Source organism: Equus quagga, chromosome 14 (assembly GCF_021613505.1).
Source record: "Equus quagga isolate Etosha38 chromosome 14, UCLA_HA_Equagga_1.0, whole genome shotgun sequence".
NCBI lineage: Eukaryota > Metazoa > Chordata > Mammalia > Perissodactyla > Equidae > Equus > Equus quagga.
This window is the reverse complement of record NC_060280.1, coordinates 94,975,988-94,987,098: the sequence shown is the minus strand read 5'-3', so window position 1 is coordinate 94,987,098 and position 11,111 is coordinate 94,975,988. Positions and strand designations below refer to the sequence as shown.

The window sequence follows — 11,111 nt, the reverse complement described above, 5'->3', positions numbered from 1 at the left end:
GGGAGGGGATACTGATGGGGAGGGGCTATTGATCAGGGGATATTGATCAGGGGAGGGGATACTGATGGGGAGGGGCTATTGATCAGGGGATATTGATCAGGGGAGGGGATACTGATGGGGAGGGGCTATTGATCAGGGGATATTGATCAGGGGAGGGGATACTGATGGGGAGGGGCTATTGATCAGGGGATATTGATCAGGGGAGGGGATACTGATGGGGAGGGGCTATTGATCAGGGGCTATTGATCAGGGGAGGGGATACTGATGGGGAGGGGATATTGATGGGGGCTATTGATCAGGGGAGGGGATACTGATCAGGGGAGGGGATATTGATGGGGGCTATTGATCAGGGGAGGGGATTGATCAAGGGATATTGATCAGGGGAGGGAATATTGACGGGAGGGGCACTGACGGGGGAGGCAGGAGATGGAAGGGCCCGTGGGGAGGGAGAGAAGCGGCTGCAGCTGGAGGAGGGGGCGGAGGAAGGCAAACCGCCAGGAATAAAGGAGGCGGAGGCAGAAGTGCTGACTGGGCCAGAAGCAGAGGCCTCCGAGCGAGCGAGCGAGCGAGCAAGCAAGAGCTGAGCCCTTTGCGCAGGGGCTCTGGGAGGGGGCAGGGGCTCCGGGCTTCCTCCTCCCCACTTCCCTCCGTTCAGGGTCTGCGGGTCTTGGGGTGCCTGACCCCACCCGAGGACTGGGACGCCCTCAGTCCGAGACCCATGGTCGGGCCTGTGCAGGGCCAGCAGTGTCCTCCCCCAGAACCGCCCTCCCCGTTCACCCAGATTGGGAGCCTCGCCTCCCCCACAGCCGGGCTCCCTTGGGAGCCTCTTGCCAATCTGCCACCTCCCTTTCCTGCCCCCCAACACCAGCCCCAGAGAATTCTTTGCACTTCCCAGACCAGGCTGTGCCCCCCCCACCCTAAACCCTTCCGTGGCTCCCCGTGGCCCCACAGTTGAGGCCTTCCCCGTTCCAGCTGTTTCTCCACCACTCCCAGCCTTGGTCGGTGCCGAGCCCCCTGCGTGGACACTCTCACGCTTCTCTGCCCGGCCAGCCTACGCCAGGGGGCTCCATGCCCCGCCCCCTCCTCGCCCAGGCAGAGCCCCGGATGCCCCCTCCCCCAGTTCCTCCACGCCAGCCCTGTCCCACCCTCCCTGGGTCCCTGGCCGGCTGCTGGTGGAGAGGGATGATGAGAAACATAGAGAACCAAAGGTGCTGCCCGTGCCTGCCTCGGTTTTCCTCCCCTTCCAGGAGGTCGGCTCGGGGTCGCCGCCCCCCCCCCCCCCCCCCTCGCCCCAGGCTGATAATGAAGGAGACGGATGTGGGGGAGGGGAGAGGCCTGGTCCCCTGAGTACTGCTGGGCAGGGGCATCCACGCCAGGATTTAGAGAGGGGGGCCGTGGGGGACCCAAAACCCAAAGCGGGGAGTCCTGGGGCTGCCCCAGCTCGCTGGGTGACCCTGGCAAAATGACCCCCCTCCCCCCATCTGGATCTCGGCCGGAGCTCTGAAAGGCAGAATGCTTAATATTTGGGGCATGAGAGGGAGTGTGGGGCGACCTTGGCCCTTTGGTGCCCTTTCCGGATGAAACTGGTCCCCTAAGCTTCAGGCCCTTCACAGACTCCCTGGGAAGCACCCAAGGCTAGAAGAAGAGACCAAGGTTCAGAGTGGTTTAAAGCAGGACCTGGTCTCTTGACCCCAGCACCCCCTGCTGAGGCCTGGGCAGGGAGGGAGGGGACGGCCGGGTCCTCCCCACACACTTTGGCCCCCTTGAGCCACCAGCAGCCACCCGGCCAGCATCGGAGGGTCCCCAGGGAGCCAGGCTGCGGCAGGAGGTTCCTTGGGCCTGGTCCGCTTGGCTGATTCTGGGCTCAGCTGAGGACAGGGGACTTCCTCCCTGAACCCACCCGGGACTCTGCTGTAGGGGACCCTCCACAGGGGCGGGAGACTCAGAACGTGGCCCCAAGGGACCCCATAAATGCCCGTGCTCTGAGGTTCCAGTGATTGGGAGAAGCTGGGGAGCCCCCAGCTGGCTTCCCTGCACATCTGGGCCTTGGAAGGCACGGCCCTCACCAGTGAGGGGGCTTGGGGGTCCAGCCACCACCCGCGGGCACTGTCTGCCAATCCAGATGTGGACCTTGACCCGAGGGCCGGTGCTGGGGACACATGGGCAGAGAGGGTGAGGCCACTGAGAGCCACCGAGGCTCTGCCTGCCACTGCTGTGCAGATTCAGGCAACTCGCTCCTCCTCTCTGAGCCTCCTTGTCTGGTCCTAGGCTGCCTCGCTCCCCCACCCTGGCGCCCACTCAGCAGTAGTAACGCCAACTCCGCCTCTGCCAGCCCTTCCCCACCTGGCAGGCTGGAGCCTGGGGGGGGAGGGTGGGAGCCCACACGTTCGCCTAGGCTGCCTCAGTTTCCCCACCTGTCCTAGCATCCCAGAATCCCCTGCCACTCCCTGCCCTCCTCCCCTGTGCTCCCTCTGGCCGGCGGCACGGAAGGGACAAAGGCTGGGGGGCTGGAAGCTGGGGCTGCCTCGCTGGGTGATCCTGGGGAAATCCCCTCGCCTCCTCGGGCCTCAGTGGTCCTGTCTGCACAATGGGCCCGGGCTGGTGACAACCCCGGCCCCACGCAGCTCTGCCGCATCCCCAGGCGTGGGCTCAAGGCCCTGGGAGGGGATGGGAGGCTGGCCTCCTGCCACGCTCAGTGGCCGCCGGCCGTGCTGGGGGCGCGGCTGCGGGGTGGCCTCTCCCTGTGCGCCCTCCCGCCGCCCCCCCCCGCCAGCCGGCCTCACGGCCCCTACCTGTGCCTGATACATGCCCGCTGGATCCCTTGGTCCTAATCCCACAAAGGAACGGTTTGCAGGGGACGTGCCGGGCGTAGAGTAGGCTGCGAGGAGGAGAGAGACCGAGAGCCCGTTAGCGGAGAGGGCCGCGCGCGGGGGCGCCCAGAGAGGGCGGCCGCTGCCCAGGGTCACACAGCCGGGCCTCCGTGCCCAGTGCCCGGCGCCTCCGAGGTGGCTGCCCTCCCCCGGCCAGTCTCGGCACTCGGGGAGCCCACGGGCGCGGGCCAGGGGTCCCGCCGAGAGATGCAGGATGCAGAAGCCACGTGAATTATTCAGGGCGCTCCTGCCCGGTCCACCGCGCCCAGCCGCGTCCCGGCCCATGAATTATGGAGGCGCTTTACTTATTCATTGCCCTCCCGGAGGGAGCGGAGGACCGGTTCGGTGATGCGATATTTATAGCGACGTTTACTTATTTATGTCCAAAGCCCGGCGATTACACTTTGTCCGTGAGTGAATAATTCACGACTGGGGCCGCCGGGGGGCCGGGCCTGGGACAGGCTGGGGGTCCTCAGGAGGGTCCCCGAGGGTTCTCGGCCGGCCGGGCGGGGGTGATGGGGGCGGCTGCGGGGGAAGCAGGCAGGAGCGGCAGCCACGAGCCCGGTGCAGGAGAAGAAGAAGAAATCCGCGTTGAGGCCGCATCTATTAAGCGCCTCCTGTATGCCGGGCACCAGGCGTGAGCCCACTGAACCCTCCGTGGCCTCAACACAGCCCGACACGCTTATGTCCTATTTCACAGATAAGAAAGTAGGGAGGCACGTGACAGTCGGCACCACATCCTGACTCCACTGTGCGCCCGATGTCACGCTCCACATTCCCCCCACTCCGCATCGAGTTCCCCGACTTGCTCCCTGCTGCCCACGAGTTGGGTGCCATGATGGTCCCGTTTTGCGGCTGAGAGTTCTGAGGCTCAGAGAGGGAAGGACATCTGCCTGAGGTCACACAGGATTTCAGCCCAGCGCCCGGCACTGTGTCTGGCGTTCAGATAGCGGGAAGCTGCCCCTGGGCTTGGCAGGCAGTGGACGCCGGGGGAGAAGGGCGGCGGGGGGGGGGGGGGGGCGGGGGGGGGCACAGGGGGGGGGGGGATGGGGCCCAGATGGAGCAGCTGGGGGGAGTCTCACTGGGGGGCGAGGGGCAGACTGAGATGGCGAGAGGTCGCGGGCTCTGAGACCCTCTGCCAGGACCCCCCCGGCAGCTCAGCCTTCGAGGCAGCGGACACCCTGGGTGCTGGGCACCGGAAGGACGGGGGGGGCTCGGTGGCCCGGCAGAGGGTGGACGGCTCCCCCAAGCCTGCTCATGGGTCCAGGGAGAGGCTGGGGGCACAGCCCCCGCCGACGGGGTGGACCCCAGGATGGGGAGCCGGGAGCTGCTTCCCAGCTGACTGGGGTGCACGAGGGGCCAGCGAGTGTAACCCGGAGCTACATCCAAACGGTGGAAAGTTCTAGAAGGTGAGGATACCAAGCCAGGGCCTTCCACCAAGCTACCACCTGGACCACATCCAGAGAGTGGAAAGTTCTAGAAGGCCAAGTGGCCTCCTGGGGTCGGGGAGCAGACAGGGACTGTCCCGTCTACAGGCGCGGCCCAGCCCGGGTCACTGGCAGGAACCAGGCCTGTAGAGGCCGTTTCTTTCCCAGAATCCAGAACTCTGGAACTTTTATGAGAAATGTTCCGATTTTAAAACAATGACAGATTCTCGTTTTCCATGAACAAAAGGCACCCGGGGGCTGGGGCTGGCCCTCGGGCTGCCAGTTTGAGATCTCCAACTCCCGCCAGCGGCTGGGGTGAGGGGAGGGCTCTGAGGCCCAGGGTGGGCACGGGGGCACCAGGCCCCTTAGCGAGCAGGGAGCAGACCCCAGACTCGTCCTGCTGCCCCCCCGAGGCTGCCTTGGCCCCGCAGGGACCTGACCACGTGGCCCCGGGTCTCTCTGTGGGGACCCACCGGACTCGCCTGGGCGCACGGCCGGCTGGGAGGGGAGGGGCCCTCGGGGACGCCCGCCCGGCCGCGGGCACCGCTTCCCGAGTGCTTACAGGGCGAGGTCGGCGATGCGCATCCTCCCTCGGAGGTGGGTTTGGCGGCGGGGGGGAGCGCCAGCCGCGGCAGCCCGGGGGGCGGGGGGGGCCAGCATCTGGGCGGGAAGGCAGTGACTGGACAGTTTGAGCTGACCACTTCCATTTAACTGGGGGGAACAGAGAGACAGGCGGTTAAGGTGGCCGGGGGGGCCTGGGGGCCGTGGCCAGGCTGGGGCCACCAGGACAAGAGTGGCGGGGATGGCGGCTGCCCGTGGGCCTCCAGCATCCTGGGCCCACACCGCCTTCCTCTCCGTCTTGAGCCACCATGTACCCCGTCTCCCTCCTTGCACGCGATGCCAACGCCCCTCGACCTCACGGGGCCCGTCCACGCGCCTCGGGCACCACTGGGACATCCTCATCAACCACCTGCTGGCGGTTCCAGAACCCCGATGGCTCTGAGCACTGAGGGAGTGTGGCAAAAGCCGCCCGAGCCGCAGCCCTAGCTCTAACACCTGGAAACTTCCGACGAGGCACCGGGACCCTCGTCGTCCACGAAAACACCACCGTTTGAGGCAAAGGCTGCCCGTTTCGGGGGGTGGGGGGGCCACCTGCGACGCGCCGGGGCCCCCAGACTCACCGGTCCAGGCTGCTGGCTGGCCGGGTCGCAGGCCAGCGAGACGAGATCTTTGAGCGGGTCCTGGGGGTTGAGGTGCGGCGGGTAGCGGATGGCCGTGTGCGGGAAGTAGCTGGAGGCCGTCTGGGGCAGAATGGAGGTCGTAGGGAAGTGCAGGGCCGAGGACGGGTGCGGGCTCCGGGCGATCCCTGCGGGGGCGGGAAGCCGGTCACCGGGGCGGTCGCGCTGGCCGCTCGGCTCCGCGTCACAGGGTTTGGGGGCGCGTCCTACAAACGCCAGCAGGCCCAGCAGCCCGCACGGGCCAGGCCCTGGGGTCACCACATGCCCGCACACGGGACCTCCAGCGCAGCCCCACGGGCCCGGGGCCCCTGCCTGGTTGTTTCCTTGTCTATTTGAACAGAGCATGACACGATGGCTGCCCGAGGTTCACACCCCAGTCCCAGGCCACACAGCAAGCAGGCGGCGGGCCCAGGGTTCGAGTCTAGACCTCACTTGGGTCTCAGCTAGCTTTTTGCGTAAAGCGCCGGGTGGTTGCTATTTTTTATAAATTAAGATCTAATTTGCATCCTACAAAATTCGTCTTTTGACGGTGTACGAGTCACTGGTTTTTGGTGCGTTCACAGAGCTGTGCAACCATCACTATGAGCTCTCAAAGAACGTTCTCATCATCCTGGAGAGAAACGGTGTCCCCATCAGCATCACCCCCACCCCCTGCCCAGCCCCTGGCCCCCACGAGCCGGCTCTCTGTGGATCTGCCTGTTCTGGACATTTCAGGTCCATCCATCTGCGGCCGTGTCAGGGCCTTGCTCCTTTTCACAGCTGCGTAATACTCTAGTGTGCTGTTTGCTTTTTTGTTTTTCTAAACAATGTAGTAACTGAATACACTCGCTCTGTAATTCTAGAACATTCTCCCCTGCCCCCTCCCCACCAAAAGAAGCCCTGTGTCCATTTCTGGTCACTCTCTCTCGTTCTCTCTCTTCCACCCCTGACAAGATGGTAAATATTTGGGGCTGTGGGGGCCACGGGGTCTCTGCTGCAGCCACTCACTCCGCCTCGTGGCCTGAGAGCTGCCACAGGCGACATGTCAACGATTGGCATGGGCCGTGCGCCAATAAAACTTTATTGACAAGCACAGGTACCAGGGACCTGGTTCGCTGGCTCCTGGTCTGACTGGCTGCGCTGTCTGGATTTCTGCCGGGTCCCCGTGCACGTATCTGCCCTTGTGGGGAACTGAGTCGGGACCATCCTCAATGGTACCAGGCGGTGGTCCAGCTCTCACCGCGATTTCACTCACTCAGTCCCAAGGATGGCCCCGGGAGGGAACACTTATGAGCCCGACTGACAGCCGAGCCAACAGCGGGCCAGGTGCCCTCCGACCAGCTCAGCTCACACCCTGCGGTGGCTGGAGTCTGTCTGCCTGCTGGGAATGTGTCTACGTGTCCAGGAGCGTCCCCATACCATGTGTGGCCCATGTGTGTCCTCGTGTGTGTCCAGCCACATGTCAGGGGTGTCCACCTCCTTCTGTGACCCCGAGGTCTGTCTGCGGGTCTCTTTAGTGTGACAAAAGGGGAGGAGACTGAGGGACAAGCCCCGGGCTGCCCCTCCTCTTTGTGTAGAAGGGGAAACTGAGGCCCAAAGAGACTGGCCAGGCCCGGGTACTCTGCACCGAGGCACCTCCAGGCTTTCTCGCCCGGCTGTCGCAATAGGACTTGTGGTCACACAGCCAGTGGGACTTCCCTGGCCATAGGGGCCACGCCGCCCCCCGCCCGGGCCCGTGGGGCTCACCGCTGTGCACGGCGATGACGGGCCGGTGGTGCTGGGTGAAGCTGGAGAGGCGAGGCGAGTCCTGGGGAGACGGGCTGTTGAAAGGCGACTTGTCCATCTCTGTCTTCTTCACTGGGGATGAGATGCCTGTAGGGGGGGAACCAGAGGGTCACGGGCCTGCGCGGGGCTCCACTCCCAGGACCCCTGGCCCTGCCTCTCCCTCCCCCAGCAGCCCGCGGTGGGGGACCGGGAGCCACTGCACAGAGGGACACACAGACAGCCACTCGGGCTGCCATCGGCTTCTGCTGTTACAAACCTCTGCCCTCGACAGCTCTGAGCATGCGTGATGCTGCGTGTGAGTGCCTGTCGCTGGGATGGGGCAGGTGGTCCCCCAGGGACTGGCACCCGGGACACCCCCACGGTAGGCAGGAAGCGTGACCTGGAACTCACACTGTCCCCGGCCCGTTGGGAGGAGGGGAACGCTGCCTGGGCCTCTGCCGGCTGGGCCTGGAGGCTGGGCCACCCCGAGAGGCCCTGCTGGCCGCCTGGATGTCCCGGACCTGGTGGCCAAGCTGGGCCTCGGGAGCTGGGACAGGCGGGAGGCCGGGAGAGAACCACCCCCGGGGCCCGGGCAGGTGGGAGGCCCCGAGCACACAGCCCAGGATCCCCTTGGTGCTGTGACATTGGGGCCGGGTCACTCCCTGGGGGGCCGTCCTGGGTGCTGTGGGGGTCGAGCAGCATCCCTGGCCCCACCCACTGGATGCCAGGAGCTGTGACAACCACAGACGTCCCCAGACATGGCCCGGTGTCCCCTGGGGGCAGAACGAACCTGAGTGAGGACCCTCTGTGAGTGGGAGCCTGCTCTCACATCACCCCCACGACGTCCCACTCAGCAGTTACAGGGGTCCCCCCACTTCACAGACGTGGAGACTGAGCCCTGATGGGGGAAGTCACTTGCCCCAGGCCACAGGACTAAGATGTGGGGCAGCCTGGACTCAACCCCCCTCACCCCCCGCCAGCCCCCGAGTCCAGGAAGAGACGGGGGAAGACCCCCGGGTGACAGAGGAGCGAGATGGGAGCTGCCAGCTTCACCCCGTATTATAATTCCCTTGGGGGGGCTGTGTCCCCTGCGAGAGGGCCACAGAGGCAGCGAGAGCAAAGCACTCTGGGACCTGAGCAGAAGGTGCCTTTTCCTGCCCCACGGGGCGGGGGCAGGGGAGGTGTAGTCAGGGAAGGCCTCGGAGGAGGTGGCAGGGGAGAAAGGGCGCTTCTGGCCAGGAACAGGACAGGCAGAGACCTGGAGGCTGGTGTGTGGGGCCGAGGGGTGCAGCTGGGGGAGCTCTTGCCTGGGTGGGGCTGCCATGGACCCCACCCCAGGCCTCTGCCCCTCCCAGACACACAGTCCACTGAGCACTTCCCGTGGCGGCCACCACAGAGGAACAGGGGGAGGGGCGTAATCAGCTTAAGCCTCTTAATGAGCAACTAATTGGTAGCTGTCTAGACAGGAAGCTGGAGGAAGCCAGGAGCAGGAGGAGGAGGGGGAGGGAGAGGAGGGGGAGGAGGAGGGGATGAGGGAGGAGGGGGAGGAGGAAGGGAGAGGGGGAGGTAGAGGAGGGGGAGGAGGAGGCAGGAGGCAGGGGGAGGAGGGGGAGTAGAGTGGGGAGGGGGAGAAGCATGGAGAAGAGGAGATCCAAGTCCGTCTCCCCCACTAGGCTGTGAGCCCTGGAAGGCAGGGACAGGCACACAGTATGGGCTCACCCTGAGGATGAAACCCATAGGAGGGAGTGAGTTTGCCGTCACCTGAGGTAACCAAGTGCAAGCTGGAGGGGGACAGACCCCCTCTGACACTCCCTTCCAGCTCTGTGACTCCCCACCTCACACTGGGGCCCGGGAGGGCTTCCTCCTTGTCCTCCCCGGTTGCGGCCGCTTCATTCTCAGGACAGGAAGGTCAGACCCAGCCCTGGGGCCTCTCACATTTCCTTCCTGTATAAATCAGTTGTCCCTTCTTGAACCTCTTGAACTGGAAGCTGGGTTCGCTACTCCCGGCCTTTGCTTCTTTCTAATCCAAGGCTTAAGGCTATCATTTTTCCTCTGGGGACTGCAGTGGCCCCATGCGGGGCACCTTCCACTCTCAACAGGACACACTTTGGGGGCACATGGGCCCTTCAGCTGCAGCGTTCCCGACAGCTGCTTTCTGTCCCCCATCCATAAATGACCAGGCAAACGTGAACCATCCCCCAAGTTCTGCTCTCTTCTTCCCGAGTAACAGAACCCTTGAATTTGAGCTGGGCACACAATTGCCCAAAGCAAGACTACAATTCCTAGCATCCCTTGCAGCAGGGCACGGCCACATGGGTAATTCAGGGGCAGAGAGATGAGCAGAACAGGTAGGTAGATGATCTGAGAGTTACTCTTAAACAGCGAAGACAGGCCCAGACTTGACCCTTCTTGTTCCATGCTGGCTGCAATGCAGACGTGATGGCTGGAGCTCCAGCAGTCATCTTGGACCACAAGTTGGGAATGCAAACAACATTCGGTAGAGCAGAAGGCAGGGACCTAAGTCCCTCACATGCCACTTGCCCAGGGCTGCTGATGGCCGGACATTTACTTGCAAGAGAAATGCACTGTCCTTTCGGGGTTTCTGTTTCTCACAATCAAACTTACAGCTTATTGAATGCGGCGTCTTTAGGAGACAAATCCGACAAAGAACCACAGAGACACTTTGACCAATAAATCAGAGCCTAACAAACAGAGACGGTGCCTGCTCTGGGAGACCACACCTTGGACCTCAAATGGCACAACCAGATGTGTTACAGACCGACTCAAAGAGATGAGAGTTTTATAAAGACACGACCAACAACAAACTCTCTTTGGGGCCGGCCCGGTGGCGCAGCGGTTAAGTCCACACATTCCGCTTCTCAGCGGCCCGGGGTTCCCTGGTTTGGATCCCGGGTGTGGACGTGGCACCGCTTGGCAAGCCATGCTGTGGGAGGCGTCCCGCATATAAAGTAGAGGAAGATGGACACGGATGTGAGCTCAGGGCCAGTCTTCCTGAGCAAAAAAGAGGAGGATTGGCGGCAGATGTCAGCTCAGGGCTAATCTTCCTCAAAAAAAACCAAAAGCAAACTTTCTCTTCCTTCCTGGGCACACATGTGCCATTCCGTCACTCTGTGCTCATTCTGTCATTTCCTCCTTCTACTACCCCGAAAGAAGAGTGACTTATCACTCCCATTTTGGAGACAAGGGAACCGAGGCTCAGAGAAGTCAAGTCACCCACCCTAGGTTACACAGCCCACCCAGCGAGTCAACGGCAGAGCTGGGATTCGAACCCAGGTCTCTCCCGGGCCTCACGCTGCCCTCTTGATTGTAACGTTATACTGCTTTTCAAGAATCCTGTGGGTGGGGCACATTGTATAGACAGATCTTTATAAGGAAGCAGACCCTGTGTTAACAGCGATGAGGAGGGAAGAAAAAACAAACCCTAAGGTTTATGGGGTGCTTAGTATGCGCCAGGCCTGCTTTAGGGACATCGAATGTACTAACTCACTTAGTCCCTGTGACAACCCCACGAGGTGGGTGCTGCAGGTACCAATGTCTCCATCCTACAGATAGGGAAACTGAGGCCCCGAGGGGCGGCGTCCCCGGAAGCCATAAGGGCTGGTGGACCTCACATCCCACGTGAGGCCCTAGGGTGAACCCTCAAAAAGGGAGACGGGACGGACAGATGCTCCTAAACTGTGGGGCACAGACCCCACCAAGAATCCGAGGGACGCGGGGCGCCCTTCCAGGGTCACACGGTTCCAAAGTCACGGGCACCGGCCCGCTGGGGGGCAGGACCGCGGTGGAGACGGGGATCCGTGGAAGGGAGATCT

The 11,111-nt window shown here is 63.3% G+C and overlaps 1 protein-coding gene across 6 annotated transcripts in view; it reads right to left on the bottom strand.

The window, feature by feature from the left end:
- The window catches only part of NFIC (nuclear factor I C), a 53,534-nt gene that overhangs the window by 3,118 nt on the left and 39,305 nt on the right, over window positions 1-11,111 (bottom strand). For 3 of the 6 annotated variants that reach the window (XM_046637461.1, XM_046637460.1, XM_046637463.1), the window contains exons 7-10: window positions 7,261-7,386; window positions 5,479-5,663; window positions 4,860-5,008; window positions 2,793-2,878 (exon numbers count right to left, since the gene is read on the bottom strand). In XM_046637461.1, the coding sequence (XP_046493417.1) occupies window positions 2,793-2,878; window positions 4,860-5,008; window positions 5,479-5,663; window positions 7,261-7,386 (546 nt within the window). The remainder of the gene's footprint in view (window positions 1-2,792; window positions 2,879-4,859; window positions 5,009-5,478; window positions 5,664-7,260; window positions 7,387-11,111) is intronic. The other 3 variants (XM_046637462.1, XM_046637464.1, XM_046637465.1) reach the window with 3 other exon arrangements.